This window comes from Rutidosis leptorrhynchoides, chromosome 6 (genome assembly GCF_046630445.1).
Source record: "Rutidosis leptorrhynchoides isolate AG116_Rl617_1_P2 chromosome 6, CSIRO_AGI_Rlap_v1, whole genome shotgun sequence".
Lineage (NCBI taxonomy): Eukaryota > Viridiplantae > Streptophyta > Magnoliopsida > Asterales > Asteraceae > Rutidosis > Rutidosis leptorrhynchoides.
The window spans coordinates 126,726,152-126,742,641 of NC_092338.1; the positions used below are offsets into that span (position 1 = coordinate 126,726,152).

A 16,490-nucleotide genomic window follows, 5' to 3' on the forward strand; every position below is an offset into this window, starting at 1 on the left:
TAACTCGGATTAAGACGAGTCCTATATGAAAAGTTATCTAATCGAAAAGTTATATCTAAAAATCATGGTCTCAGTAGCCCAGGTCTACTGGTCTGTTAAAGAAACAGCAGGTCAGTAGGGTTTGGACAGAAACAGTAAGTTTAAGTGAGTTCCGGTGGTCTTGGTGCTTGATGTTCATCATGGTTCTCATCCTTGATGCATATAGCTTCAAGTGTACAACTCATTGATGTATCTACATCATCTTAACCAAGTCTTGACCATCATAACCCTAGTGCAAGTCTAAGACATGAAGCACAACTCACTTAAGAGTTGCATGTAGTTTGATGAACCAAAGTTACATCAAAGTCTTAGGTTTGACACTTACATGAACTATAATAGAAATATTGAACTCTAAACTTGAAAATAAACTAACTAATCAAGATCTTAAGGTATAGAACATGGTTCTTAGTTAGATCTTGAAGATCCAAGACCCAAAAGTCTAGATCAAGCATAAGTATACAAAGTTATATTTAAAGAAAACTTATTTGTGTGTTCTTGAACTTTGAAGGTTGACTTTTAGTTCAAGATTAAAGAGATCAAGGCTAACTTGTAGTTCTTGACCATTTAAACTAATTACATGAATTTAAAGTGCAAGAATGAAGAAGTAAACTAAGTAAACATGTAATTTGTTCATGGTTGTTCATACTTTAAAGATTCAAACCAAAGTTTGATCTTTAAGAAAGTAAACTTTAAAGTTTACTAACATGACTTACAAGCATGAGTTTATCAACACATGAACATTAATCTTTTAAAAATAACAAATGTAGAACATAACTAGAAAGTATATGTTCTTGTTGTTCTTGTTTTAACAAGATAAAAGAAGAATCAAACTAGAAAGTTTATTCTTGTAATATGTAAGTAAACAACTAATCAACTACAAGTAAGTAAGCTACAACAAGATCAAGTAACAATTTAACAACAAAGAATGATGATGAAGATGATTGGGATTCGGTTTTAGCAAAGAAAAAGAGAAAGGAAAAACTCAAGTTACTTACAAGAACTAGAGAGAAAAAGAGAGGAAAGTTGAGAGGATTTTTGCAAGTAAGTGTGTGTGTGTTTTTGAGAGAGTAAACAAGTGACTAAGTAATACAACAAAAAGAATTTTGAACTCTTCTACCCCATAGAAGCTGGCGGCCAGCAGCTCAAAAAAAAAAGGGAAGGCAAGTGTTCTATGGTTACTTACATGCTAAAGCTTAAAAGTGTGGATATTAAGGGTGCATGCATGGGGAAGGTGTGCAACTAGATTCCAAGTGCATGAAACTAACTAGTTACATTTACAAGTACTACTTACATGACTAAGTGGGCTAGTTAATCCACTTAAAAGGTAGGGTGGGCTTATAAGCCCAAGTTCAAGAGTCCACAACATTAATCAAAGCCCAAGTTCAATAAATTAACAAATAAGTCCAATAAAGCCCATGTAATTAACTAACAACTTTAGTTAATTGAAATGATTAATAAACTTAATCATGAATGTAAATAATATCTAAAAATATTATTCGTGAAAGTTCCGGGTGTCACAAAGACGTTTCGGGAAATTAAAGTCAAGTTCGGGCAATCATGGCAACATGTAAATGTAATAACATACATTCGTTTAATCACACGTATTAATAATAATAATTATTAATAAATAAATGTTGAAAATTCCAGGGTCGTTACAAGTTTTGTTTAAAATTTTGGCTGCAAGTTCACTATCTCTAAGAATGTAAATTCGAGACCGCAAAAACCGTTAAGTAGAACTTTCACCCTCTCCAGCATCTAATTTTTCGGCATATGCTCGTAAAAGATCCAACTCATATTCGTCATCCGAATCCAAAATATCGCAAAGTTTAAACAAAGATTGCATATTCAAGTTTGTTTATAAAAAGTATAGAAATAATTAGAGAATATTGAAAGAAATATATGAAAAAATAATATTTGAAATGTGGTATTTATAAAAAAAATATATTTTTCTTTTTTATTCTTATCGGCCATATTGTCGTTTGAACTTGCCAACCTTGTCACGTGTTTGAGTCCCATTTGGTCATTTAAACCTTACGCCGCAAAACTTCCCCATGAAGCAGTCATCGCGCTGGACATTCTTACCGACCATCACGCCGCGCTGTGGCGCGATGGTGACATGATGGTGCTATTTTCGGAGCCATTGCGCTGCATTACCTAAGATCTTATTAAACTTGTGTACAATATATTTACGGAGTATTTCATAAAAGATTTGTATCACATCTCAATATGCATATTGTTAATTATAAGAGCGTTTAATGAGTATAGCAGAACCATTAATTATTGCAAATAATTTTCTATTGCAATGTACGGACCATCTTTACTACCGAAATAATAATAATAATATTTATAATATTGAGCGAAACAATTTTACGTGGTAACGCGTGAACTATCTATTAGTAACTTGTAATCTAAAAAAAAACTACAATAAACGTTTAAATGAATAAAAATTAAATCTGTAAGGACCTGCGTTGACAAAGAAAGAATTAGGTTTCAAAAACAACCCCATACTCTCTTTGACACCCCCACTACCCCAAGTAGCGAACAACCAAAATGACGTCGACGGCGAAACGAGATCTAGAAACCAGATCGCCGGCGACAATGTCTTACCGGAGCAATTCCTCACCACAACCTTCACTTCCATTAGTCGTTACTCTCAATTGCATAGAAGACATCTCCATCGAGCAAGAATACCTAGCCGGTGTCGCACGTGTCGAGCACGTGCCTCTAAGTTTACTCGCAGAGGCGAAGATCGAATCAGCCGCAGCTGTTCTTCTGCACTCCCTAGCGTTCCTACCACGCGCCGCTCAACGCCGGCTCCGGCCATGGCAGATCGTTCTATGTCTCGGTTCGTCTGATCGGTCCGTTGATTCTGCAATCGCTGCTGACCTAGGGCTTGGTAGACTTGTACACGTGGACGTCTCGAGAGCTGAAGAGGTTGCTGATACTGTAATGGCGTTGTTTCTAGGGTTGTTGAGACGCACGCACTTGTTATCTCGTCACGCGCTTTCGGCTTCTGGTTGGTTAGGCTCCGTACAACCGCTTTGCCGTGGAATGCGTAGGTGTAGAGGACTTGTGTTAGGGATTATTGGCCGGTCTGCTTCAGCTAGGTCTTTGGCTACACGGAGTTTGGCGTTTAAAATTAGTGTGCTCTATTATGAGGTTCCTGAGGTATAATTAGTTTTTAATCGCAGTAGATTTTAATTCGTTAGTCAATTTTTAGCTATATGCTCGGTTTAGTTTGAAGTGTGAGGTGTTGCAAATGTTTGAATTGGGTGTGAGGTGTTGCAAATGTTTTAATTCGTTAGGTTTTGATTCGTTAGTCATTTATTAGCTTTATTATATATGTTGTTATAAAGTGAATTTGCCATGAATTGTTGCTAATATAGAGGCTCAGTTGACTTTAGAGTGTTACTATTAGTGATGCTTAATTGAGTGTGAAGTGTTGCAAAATTTTGAATTTTTAGTTTCTGGAGATACAGGTTGCTTAAGTTAGTACGTACTTATATGGCATGTTACTCTGTTTTGATGAGGTAATTGGGAAGAAGGATACCACAATAGAAATGTGTGAAATGTGGTCAGTCTATTGTAAACTGGACATGTTTGTTTAATGTTGTTATTAACAAGGTTGATTGTTTTTTATTGTTGTAGTCTATTGACATAGTTTACCTTCCTAAAACTAGTGTTGTGATGGGTACGTTTAGATAGTCTTACATACCAATATTCAGTGTTCTAGAAGAACTATGCAGCCATCCAGTCGTTAGATCTGCCAATGAGCATTTTCCTTGTTGATTTTTTTATATCTGTTAAATACTCCTTTTGATCATGCTACCCAAGGCTGAACATTGAGTGATTGAGAGCGTGATTACATGGAGTTGAAGTTCGAAAAAGAAATGCCTTTCTTACTGGGTAGTGTTTTATTTGATTTATGTTAAAGGGTGTTTCTTTGTGTGAAGGTAGTTTGTGATTACTATATCATCATAGTGCCCATAAATATTGGAACTTCACTTATGTTACAAATATAAAATTATCAACATACTTTTAACTGCTTAGTTATTCATATAAGAGTTAAGATCCGGTGTAAAGGTCTTGCTTCTTTGTGCTGTTTAACCATTTTTTGAAACGTTGGTTATGTTGACTAAAATGCAAGAAGTAGGTCAGAATTTGTTTGCAATGATAATTGTGATAGGAAAAGGAGAAGTTGAAGTTATACAATGATGTTTATAATATTCTCTTACCAGCTTGTTATTTTGTACAGTATTACCACATATTATGTCACATTGTTAGTGTTAAGTTGTGCATGCGTATCAAAACCTGAAATGGTCTTTAGTATTTTTACAAATCTAGTGGAGTCTATTGATAATTAAATATCATGTTACATTTTAATTTAACGTTTAACATGATAATAATCATAGGGTTAGTAAATCATCTCACAACTCTGGCGTTATGTGTCTGACTTGAATGCTATCAATTGATGGGGCTTGGGTTGTCAAAGTTGCACTTGTTAGTTTACCTTGTTGAACTTTATAAATATAATGATAGATCAATGCATTGTTTGGGCTTTATACTTTGGTGGATTTTATACGTTGCAACGAATAAATTTTTGAGTTGCGTCATATGGTTCATGTATGGTAGTATGAATGTGTAATTCGATGAGTGGAGAGTTTGCTGTATCTAAAAAATGTTATTTCCGGTTGAACATCTAATTGTAAGATAGTAATATGCAGGTTATAAAGGGAATGCATATTCATCTTAGCAAGAGATACAAGTGTACATTTTACAGGACTAATGTATCATCATCAGAACAGACATTGAAGCTTAATATTATCACCACTATTATATTATTATTATATTATATTAGTAATTATATTGATTCGTAAATGTCATTTTTTGTATTTGCTGTAATTCTGTTACAAAATACCATGTTATAGGTAAAATACATATATGATGTATAATGACAGTGGTTGGTATAGTATTGTTAGTCTGATGATCCTACTAATAGAAATATATATGTTTGAATATTTCGTTAATGTTCAATAGTGCATACTAAGATACCGAAATTAACCATCTTTCCTTCAACTAATTGAGACTGTTATTTTTGGTGGTATAATCCAGTTTATATGGTATAGGGTACGTACCTTTGAGTTTGACAGTATTAGGTTTTATTGCCAAACGGGATGTACCAACTGAAGAATAGTTTATCCATCTTTTTAAGAGCCGTATCTATTTTCATGTCTTATGTAGAGTTTCTTCCTCATTATAAATGATTGTGCACTCGTATTTTACAGGAAAAAGGTAAAAGAATAAGCAGATTTCCTCCTGCTGCCAGGAGGATGGACACCCTTAACGATTTACTTGCTGCAAGTGACCTCATCTCACTGCATTGTGCCTTAACAAATGATACAATTCAAATAATGAATGCTGAATGCTTGCAGCATGTAAAACCAGGTTAAGTTATAATTTAAATATGATGTGGACAAGTATACGAGAATGCCTATTCTATGTACTAATTAAAAGAGTTTTGTTTTCCTACAGGGGCATTTTTGGTAAATACAGGCAGCAGCCAGTTATTGGATGATTGTGCAGTAAAACAGCTCTTGATTGATGGCACACTAGCAGGATGCGCTATAGATGGTGCTGAAGGGCCTCAATGGATGGAAGCATGGGTAAGATGAATAACCATAGGGTATGAGAATGATAAATCATATTAACATGCAACTAAATGTGTTGTTACTTATTATTAACGGATCTGATTAATAATTCATTGTGTTTTGACCTTTGCTTACAACCAAAATAGATACAATCTATAAATAAATATACTATATATAGGTTGATACTGACTTATAGAACATGAAACTACTTCAGGTACGAGAGATGCCCAATGTTTTAATTCTTCCCCGTAGCGCAGATTACAGTGAAGAAGTATGGTTAGAGATTCGGGAAAAAGCCGTATCTATATTGCAAACATTCTTTTTGGATGACATTGTTCCAACTGACGCCATTTCAGACAACGACGAAGAAGAAAATGAATCACTCTTTGAGGATGAACAAATTGATAAACAAGAGAAACACGGTGCACTGCGATCCTCTATTACTTATCAATTAACAGATGATATACATGTATCATACGAAAGCCCCATGAAAAAAGATACTACACACTCAATTGCATCTCCAAGTCAACCTCAAGAATCAATATTATCACAGACTACTGAAATCAAACGCAGTAGATCAAGTAAAAAAGCTAAAAAGAGACACGCTCGTCAAAAGTCAATGCATAAAATCAGTGATAAAGATAGTACACTTAAAGAAGATGATGCTGCCATGAGTGGCACAGACCAAGTTTTAAGTTCTAGTTCACATTTTGCATCCCCTGATGATTCAACAAGTAAAAGAACACCAATTAAACATATGAAATCTATAAAGTCTCTTGAGTTGTTGAAGGATGGGTGTGTTATTTCTTTGCAAGCACGGGACGGTTCGGCGTTTCATGTTTCTAGGCAACGAGCGCAAGGTGGTGGATGGTTTTTAGACACGATGTCGAATGTAACAAGACGAGATCCAGCTGCACAATTTCTTGTTGTTTACAGAAACAAGGTTTGTGAGCTGCATTTGACTGTAGTAACGTGTGTAGGTTTCTAATGTTTGTAACATTTCAGCTGATCCTTTTGTTTGTTGTGATATTCTCAGGATACGATTGGTTTAAGATCTTTCACTGCGGGTGGCAAGTTGTTGCAGGTGTGTTTTCACTCTAGTTTATGTTAATAAATGCATATACAAATAATTCGTCAAATAAACAACATACTGGAATTTCCTAAAAATCGTACCCGGCCAAATATGTAATCTGAAGTTATTTATATATTGTGTCATCAGTTTACCAAGTACATCATGCGCTGTCAAACAAGATGTTCTGTATTGTGTTTTAACCATAGGAACTATAAGTTCTTGGGATCTCATAAAAACATATTTTTTTCCGCTGTTAAAGTTAAAACGCTACTAATAGTGTGCAATAGCGCTTTCTTGTTGTTATAACCTTCTCTTGAGCCGGTGTATTTGAATTCCATTTGAGGTTACGGATTAGCATGGGTTGGGAATAATGCATGATTTAGTTGTCTTATCTGAAATAAAACCTCTGTTAACAATGACCAGGTGATTAAATTTAAATCACTCAAACTACAAATTTGTTAAAAATGTAACTTTGTTGCAACCCCTATGCAGATAAATAGAAGAATGGAATTTGTGTTTGCTAGTCATAGTTTTGACGTCTGGGAGAGTTGGACGTTTGAAGGCTCTTTAGAAGAATGTAGACTTGTTAACTGTAGAAATCCGTCAGTAAGTACTTTCTCCTCCTCAATTTTACTACGTATAAATCTGGTACGTTGGATAATAATTGCTTGAATGTAATGCAGATTGTTTTACTCTTACCATTTTTCATAACTGCAGGCTGTTCTAGATGTACGTGTGGAAATATTAGCAACTGTCGGAGATGATGATGGGATAACCCGTTGGCTTGATTAATCCTTACTAATTCAAGAAAGCTAAACAACCTTGTGCATAGGATTTCGCTTGCACATTTTTTTGTCTTGACGTTGGTCCTATTGTTTTCAAGTTTTTTTTTTTCTTTCCGAAAAGCTTTATGTTTTACATGCATAAAAGTTCTCAAAGGCTGTGATTGTTCCACTCGTGATCCGACCCCCAGTTGTGTTTGAGCTCTTTATATCGCCATTCGTCTAACTCCAGTTCCATATATTTTATTCAGCCATTATTAGCCTTGAGATATGTACCTTTGTTTTTTTAGTTTGTCGATAAGTGTTCAGTATTATGTAACAAATTACTTGTGTGTATGAGTGGTGTGGCACCAGGTTGGGTGCTCAAGATTTTGTTAGCTTTGTGGGTTTCTTTTTTTGTGCATTAGAGTTCTTTGTCCTTGTGACCACTTATTTACCGCCTTTACCATGGGGCCCTGGTAGTTACTTGGATTGATTACACGATCCATGAATTTTATTGATGGTTATTAGAGGTGTCAAGATGGGCGGGTGGGTTGGTGGGCATTTGAACATACTATGTTAAGTTAAATTTAATCATGCAGTAACTAAATTGTAAATAAATTCATAGAAACCGTGGAGTACAGTGTAGAACTATCACAAAGGGTCAAAAACGGTTACAGGATAATCTGATTAGGCTGCATGCATGCAAGTAAAAAAACTTGCCATCCTCGATTAACTTGAATAATAGAACTTATTTGTTTTGAGTACAACTTGGGTCAAAGATGAAAACCGTAAACCACAAATATTACTCATAATTGGATGAAATATATTTGGAAAATTATACGGAGTAAATTGGGTAAAAAATTGTAACGAATCAATCTACTGACTACATATGACCATATGTGCATAGCTAATATAGCAAAAAAAATCTAATTTAGAAATAGTAAATCTTCTAGTCTTTTAACATCGCTCGTATAAACCCATAGAGGTTTTACAAGGTCGCCCATTTGGACCCCTACCAGCAATTTTTGTCCTCCCAAAAGTACCCCAACACTTAAAGAAAAAGGTACAGCTTCTCCCAGTTCAGAACATCTGGGCAGAAGTTGGCAGGTTAATGGATCATCGAAAACAAGCAGGGGCGAAAGTGTTAGAGGGGGGGGGGGGGGGGGGGGGGGGGGGTCGGCGCCGGTGGATTTTTTTTTTCAGTGTAAAAATTTTGGGTTTTTCGACTTTGCCCCCGGTGGATTTTATTTTTTGCCTTCAAACCTACATATTTTGCCCCAAAACCTTCAAATTTTGCCCCAAATTCTCCAACTTTTGCTCCAAAATTTTCAAATTTTGTCCCAAAATATCCAACTTTTGTCCCAAAATCTTCAAATTTTGTCCAAAAAAATTGCTACGATTAAATTTTTAGTTTTTTGCCCCCGGTGAAAGAAATCCTAGTTTCGCCACTGAAAACAAGTGATAATACTTTTTACTATATGTTACAAAAGTAAGACAAGTCAAAGACGTTACAAACTGCCTTTTTAACCTGGAAATTCGAAGCGTCTTGAATCTCGATGGCGACAATTAAGTCGTTATATACTTTACAGTCCAAATCAAGTTTATTTAGCAGGCTAATACTAAAGACTATTGCATACTACTGCAAAAACACATCTCGTTCAGAGATGGTGTTTGAGTTTTTTTTTTTTTTTTTTGGTTTGTGTATGTTATCTTCACTGGAGGTTGGCATGATGTTATATCCTCTACTGCCTGCTTCCACATGGATATTTCGTAAAAGATCCTTACATTTGCGTAACTTTCATTGTTCGTTCTTTCTCAAAGTATATCTTAAGATGACATTCACCAACTCAACCTATGACTCTTTATGCTCGGAAGTGAAAACTGAAAACTGTGAAAGAAAATTAACAGTATTTAAATGTTCGAACTCGGTTAAATACTTAATTTTCAAATGAGTGAAAATATTCATTTACAAGACTGGACGTTTTATCTATCAGAAAATGAAATATTTATTGATTGTTTGCCATATGGCAAAGTTTAGAAAGTTACTCTTTAAGTGAATCTCGTTGCTCTTTTGTACTTGGTTTATACTTCTTTATACACATTGACCATTGTTGTTGATTGTAGTAAAACAACATGGACTTATCTGATTGTACATAAACGTGATAAATTTCCCAACTTTGAATATTTTCTCAACATTGTTAAGACACAAATTTGGCAAGCAAGTTAAAATTGTTAAATCCGACAATACCTTAGAATTTTCGAAAGGAAATGTGGGGTATATATATGCAAATTTACCTTTACCCTCTAATGATCATCTCAAAGTTTTTGGTTGTTTTGCATTTGCGTATAACTCTTCTCGAACTTATAGTAAGTTTGTACCTAGAGGAGTGCCTTATGTTATACTTAATTATGTTATACTTAATTATCGACAACATCAGAGAGTTACAAATTGTATAACATTTTAACCAAAATCATTTTTGTGTCTAGAGATAATTTCTTTACTATTTCTTCAAATGTTTTCTTCGGTTTATTGCTACTACTTCTCCTAATACCGGTGATCCTGATACTCCTAATTCCAGGATTGATCATAACATATGTCATTTGTAAGTGATTATTTCATTTACTTTTTATTAAAAGCTTTAATAAGTTTAAAGTTGTTAATTTATTCCTAACTATAAAAAATGCTCGAGCTAAGAATGTGTGAGAGAGAGAAAATGTGTGTGAGAGAGAGAGCTCCAAACGGCAAAACTTCCGGGAATGGGATCGACAACAACGGTGGAGCATGGGCGAAACAACGAGGTGCAAGAAGAGGGAATTACTACAGGGCTCGATCTAATGGGGTTAACCATGTTCAAGTGACTTCGATTATGTTCTTTAACTTTCCGGAAATCTGGGGTGTGTCTGACCTACGGAATTTATTTACAAAATATGGGTCGGTGAATGACGTGTACCTAGCCAGAAATCGGCTAAAGAATGGCCATCGATTCGGCTTTGTAAGGTTTGAAAATGTTGGCGATTTATTGCTCTTGCTGGAACAACTTAACAAAGTGCAAATCATGGGATAGGGACTTAGGGCTTTTAAAGCTCATGAAAGGAAAACTAATTTACCTACGTTGAGTGCAGACAGGAACCCAAAGGCAACATCTGATTCGAAGGAAAGATTTTATGAAACATCCAGAATAAATAAAGAAGAGGTTGTGTGGAAGATGAATGTCTCAAAAAGCAAGGATAAGGTTGGGGAGAAAACCAGTGATACGGAAGATTTCCCTCCCCTGAGAACAAATTCAATTCATTCACCGATGAATGGTGATACTCACAAGGCGAAGGACTATGCACACAAGGAGAACGATTCAGCAAACAAATGCAAAAACCATGAGAAATACACTATTCCTGCTTTCTGGCCAAACCTAAAAAAGATAAAACTGAAGAAAGCATTAGGGTTGTTATTCTTGACGAGAAATTAAATAATGATCATCTAGCGGGAAGAGCTATCGTCGGGGAGGTAATAAACCATGAAATCATTAATCAATTTAAAACTTTATGCGAAGAAGAGGGTTTTAGGGACTTCGAATTAAAATATTTAGGCGGTCTTGACATGATGATCATTGTTAAGTCAGTAGATACAGTCAATATGGTGCTTGAAAACCCTAACCATGGCATTCGAAGGTGGCTTCTGAATCCCAGAAGGTGGGACAAGTTAGATCTTGCAGCTGGAAGATTAACTTGGATTAAGATTTTTGGTGTCCCGGTATCTTACTGGCGTAAAACAACCTTTGAGAAAATTGGTGGCTGGTGGGGCAAGGTATTAGATATGGAGAACTGTGAGTTAGATGGTGACCAAAATCTAACCTTCGGTAAGGTTCTTGTGAAATTGACAGGAAGCGAAATTGTGAATGATACAGTTTTAGTGGAATATGGAACAAGATGTTTCTATGTTAAAGCTTTCGAAGATGTGAACGATACCATTCAAATGGAGATTGACTGTGATGATGATCTCTCGATGTTAAACTCTTCCGTTCAATCTGAGAATGAAGACATGGATGAGGATTCAGATTGCAACTCCATCGACGATGAAGCTCCGGTACCGGAATCTGAACAGGGAAGATGCAATCATTACGGTGATAAGTCCAAAAAATTTGAAACTGAAAAATCTTTCTCGGGCCCACAAAATACGAAGCATCTTTCCAACGACATCGAGCACAACAACATTAATGATGAAGAGGGTGTGGAAAGTACCGCTGCCAATAAACCTAATTATCCTCCTAAATCAACGGATCGTATTCTTTCAGATAATAATTCTCCTAAAGATGGGCCAAACAAATCAAATAATGGGATTATGAATTCATTGGGTCAAACAAACATATTCAGTGGGCTTCTAAACACGGGGACCATACCAATCCAGACCAAGAAAGCATTTGATGATAGTGGGCCTTTAATCATTCCAGTGGGTGACTTAGGACTTAATGCTAATAACGAACCTTTAATTGGTGGGACAATTATTGGAGAAGCGGTGGAGAAATTCATCTCATCAGTAACATCGAAGAAAATCCAAATCGAACAAACAAAAAACACTTCCGAAAGCGTTTCAAGTCAAAATTCGTCAAATCAAGATGCATCTGAGAGTACCTGGAACAAAATCAGGACATGGAATTCATCCTCTCGATTCAACAACGCGAAAAGAATGGCTAGGAGAAAAAAGCAATCCAGGTATTCTCCCCCAATTGGCTCTAAGCGTAGTCATATTCCAAAATTGAATGAGATATTATGCTCGAAATCTAGGAAGATTAGTGTTGAGGACCTTATTGAGAATTAAGTATCAGACTCTAGCGTCAAATTATGCGACTTTGCAAAGATGCTGGGGTTCTCGGGGGAACAAGATCTGTAATTTGCCTCTCCCTTTCGTGTTCGTGTCCTAAATAACAGGCTATAATGAGGATTCTAAATGTTAACATTCGGGGTTTTAAAAAAGACGGGAAAGAATCTTGGTTCAAAAATTTGGTGTCGGCTAACCATCCTGTTATTGCAGCTGTACAGGAGACAAAAATTAATTCTGTTAGTGATACTTGGGTAGAAACATTATGGGGTTCACAAAACGTGGGGTATGCGGTTAAACATCCTACTGGTCGATCGGGAGGATTGATGCTCATTTGGGACACGAGCTCCTTCTGTGTCAATCAAGCGGTCGAAGGAGAATTTTTCATCGCTATAAAGGGTAAGTTACAAGGGAGAGACGGGGAAATTGTTGTGGTAAATGTCTACGGACCACATAGGGATTCAAAGAAGATAAGATTTTGGTCAAGTTTGAACGAATTATTGAAGTTCCCGGGTGTTGCGTGGGTTGTTTGTGGCGATTTCAATGAAGTGAGATCCAATTCGGAAAGAAAGAATTGCACATTCGTAGAAAGTAGAGCAATACTTTTTAACGATTTTATTGTGAATAATGGGTTAATTGAGATACCACTTCTTGGTAAGAGATATACTAGGATAAGTGATGACAGTTGCAAACTTAGCAAGCTAGATTGATTTCTAGTTTCGAATAATTTTGCTCATATGTGGGATGATCTGAGTGTGCTACCTCTTGATCGAAAGTTGTCGGATCACACTCCCCTTCTCCTAAGGAATGGGAGCATGAACTATGGCCCGAAACCTATCCGAATATTCGATTCATGGCTAAACGAGAAAGGAGCTGATGAGGTCATATCAAACGCGTGGAATAAACAGGTGCAGGCAAAGAAACCCGATGTTAAATTTCGTCTAAAGCTCAAGAATGTCAAAGATGACCTCAAAGCCTGGAGTAAAACATCCTTTGGTAAGATTGATGAGGAAATTAAAAGCTTAATAGAAACCTGCAACAATTGGGAATTGCAAGCCAAACAACGTTCGCTAGATGACACTGAAAGGGATGAATGGATCGAATCGAGGGGTAAGTGGATTGAAAAAGATAGGGTTAAACGTAATATGCTGCGTTAAAAGGCTAGAACTAACTGGGCAATTGAAGGTGACGAAAACACGAGCTATTTCCATTCGGTTATAAAGCGTAGGAACAGCAAGAATAATATTCGAGGGCTTTATATAAACGGGCATTGAAAAGAGGAGCCTATTGAAGTCAAGGAAGAAATATACAATCACTTTAAAAAATTCTACGAAGATAATGACAACAAAGGGTTCAGCTTCGAAGGCTTTGAGACTCGGAAAATTTCACAAGAAGATGCGACAAATCTTGAACTCCCGTTTAGCCAGGATGAAGTTTTGGAAGCGATAAAGGATTGCGGGCCTTCAAAAGCCCCGGGACCCGATGGGTTTAATTTCAAATTTTTCAGGAAGTTCTGGGGTTTAATAAGAGAAGACCTGATGGAGGCTCTACGTTGGTTCTGGGACAAGGGTGAAATCACAACGGGATGTAATGCGTCTTTTGTCACTCTTATTCCAAAAATAAAAGATCCAATCTCCCTTCGTGATTATCGGCCGATAAGCCTAATAGGATGCTACTACAAAATAATTCCTAAAATCTTGTCGAATCGTCTTCGGGTCACCATCTCAAAGTTGATAGGTACGGAACAAAGCGCATTCATCAAGGGACGGTCAATCTTAGATAGTATTCTTATCGCGAATGAACTTGTAGATGATGTAAAAAAAAGAAAGGAAAAATGTTTTATTTTTAAGGCGGATTTTGAGAAAGCCTTTGATAGTGTTAGATGGAAGTTTCTGATGGACATTATGGGCAATATGGGTTTTGGGCCGAAGTGGATTAAATGGATTGACTCCTGTTTCCGATCGGCAACCTTTTCGATCTTGGTGAATGGATCTCTGATGAAATGTCCCGTTCTTATTGATTAAAAACGTTCCATATTAATTGATTTCGTTGCGAGGTTTTGACCTCTATATGAGACGTTTTTCAAAGACTGCATTCATTTTTAAAACAAACCATAACCTTTATTTCATAAATAAAGGTTTAAAAAGCTTTACGTAGATTATCAAATAATGATAATCTAAAATATCCTGTTTACACACGACCATTACATAATGGTTTACAATACAAATATGTTACATCGAAATCAGTTTCTTGAATGCAGTTTTTACACAATATCATACAAACATGGACTCCAAATCTTGTCCTTATTTTAGTATGCAACAGCGGAAGCTCTTAGTATTCACCTGAGAATAAACATGCTTTAAACGTCAACAAAAATGTTGGTGAGTTATAGGTTTAACCTATATATATCAAATCGTAACAATAGACCACAAGATTTCATATTTCAATACACATCCCATACATAGAGATAAAAATCATTCATATGGTGAACACCTGGTAACCGACATTAACAAGATGCATATATATAAGAATATCCCTATCATTCCGGGACACCCTTCGGATATGATATAAATTTCGAAGTACTAAAGCATCCGGTACTTTGGAAGAGGTTTGTTAGGCCCAATAGATCTATCTTTAGGATTCGCGTCAATTAGGGTGTCTGTTCCCTAATTCTTAGATTACCAGACTTAATAAAAAGGGGCATATTCAATTTCGATAATTCAACCATAGAATGTAGTTTCACGTACTTGTGTCTATTTTGTAAATCATTTATAAAACCTGCATGTATTCTCATCCCAAAAATATTAGATTTTAAAAGTGGGACTATAACTCACTTTCACAGATTTTTACTTCGTCGGGAAGTAAGACTTAGCCACTGGTTGATTCACGAACCTATAACAATATATACATATATATCAAAGTATGTTCAAAATATATTTACAACACTTTTAATATATTTTGAGGTTTTAAGTTTATTAAGTCAGCTGTCCTCGTTAGTAACCTACAACTAGTTGTCCACAGTTAGATGTACAGAAATAAATCGATAAATATTATCTTGAATCAATCCATGACCCAATGTATACGTATCTCAGTATTGATCACAACTCAAACTATATATATTTTGGAATCAACCTCAACCCTGTATAGCTAACTCCAACATTCACATATAGAGTGTCTATGGTTGTTCTGAAATATATATAGATGTGTCGACATGATAGGTCGAAACATTGTATACGTGTCTATGGTATCTCAAGATTACATAATATACAATACAAGTTGATTAAGTTATGGTTGGAATAGATTTGTTACCAATTTTCACGTAGCTAAAATGAGAAAAATTATCCAATCTTGTTTTACCCATAACTTCTTCATTTTAAATCCGTTTTGAGTGAATCAAATTGCTATGGTTTCATATTGAACTCTATTTTATGAATATAAACAGAAAAAGTATAGGTTTATAGTCGGAAAAATAAGTTACAAGTCGTTTTTGTAAAGGTAGTCATTTCAGTCGAAAGAACGACGTCTAGATGACCATTTTAGAAAACATACTTCCACTTTGAGTTTAACCATAATTTTTAGATATAGTTTCATGTTCATAATAAAAATCATTTTCCCAGAATAACAACTTTTAAATCAAAGTTTATCATAGTTTTTAATTAACTAACCCAAAACAGCCCGCGGTGTTACTACGACGGCGTAAATCCGGTTTTACGGTGTTTTTCGTGTTTCCAGGTTTTAAATCATTAAGTTAGCATATCATATAGATATATAACATGTGTTTAGTTGATTTTAAAAGTCAAGTTATAATGATTAACTTTTATTTGCGAACAAGTTTAGAATTAACTAAACTATGTTCTAGTGATTACAAGTTTAAACCTTCGAATAAGATAGCTTTATATGTATGAATCGAATGATGTTATGAACATCATTACTACCTCAAGTTCCTTGGATAAACCTACTGGAAATGAGAAAAATAGATCTAGCTTCAAAGGATCCTTGAACGGCTTGAAAGTTCTTGAAGCAGAATCATGACACGAAAACAATTTCAAGTAAGATTTCCACTCGAAATAAGATTGTTATAGTTATAGAAATTGAATTAAAGTTTGAATATGATTATTACCTTGTATTAGAAAGATAACCTACTGTAAGTAACA

General features: G+C 35.5%; 2 protein-coding genes across 2 annotated transcripts; both read left to right on the forward strand.

Moving 5' to 3' along the window:
• Window positions 1–2,521: 2,521 nt before the first annotated feature.
• On the forward strand, window positions 2,522–7,973 carry LOC139852129 (C-terminal binding protein AN). Its single transcript, XM_071841354.1, has 7 exons — window positions 2,522–3,207; window positions 5,325–5,484; window positions 5,572–5,702; window positions 5,902–6,630; window positions 6,724–6,771; window positions 7,252–7,365; window positions 7,477–7,973. Exons 1-7 carry the CDS (start codon window positions 2,590–2,592, stop codon window positions 7,549–7,551), a joined length of 1,875 nt encoding a protein of 624 aa, XP_071697455.1. The 5' UTR covers window positions 2,522–2,589; the 3' UTR covers window positions 7,552–7,973.
• A 4,479-nt stretch (window positions 7,974–12,452) lies between these two features.
• LOC139854059 (uncharacterized) lies at window positions 12,453–13,046 on the forward strand. The gene has a single exon (XM_071843384.1). It carries the CDS (start codon window positions 12,453–12,455, stop codon window positions 13,044–13,046), a length of 594 nt encoding a protein of 197 aa, XP_071699485.1.
• Window positions 13,047–16,490: the final 3,444 nt, after the last annotated feature.

Bases quoted from the DNA above. Each gene is read 5' to 3' on its own strand.
- LOC139852129 (XM_071841354.1), top strand. From the start codon at position 2,590: ATGACGTCGACGGCGAAACGAGATCTAGAAACCAGATCGCCGGCGACA. The intron at 3,208-5,324 runs GTATAATTAGTT...CGTATTTTACAG, and splicing joins TCTATTATGAGGTTCCTGAG to GAAAAAGGTAAAAGAATAAG. The intron at 5,485-5,571 runs GTTAAGTTATAA...GTTTTCCTACAG, and splicing joins CTTGCAGCATGTAAAACCAG to GGGCATTTTTGGTAAATACA.
- LOC139854059 (XM_071843384.1), top strand. From the start codon at position 12,453: ATGAGGATTCTAAATGTTAACATTCGGGGTTTTAAAAAAGACGGGAAA.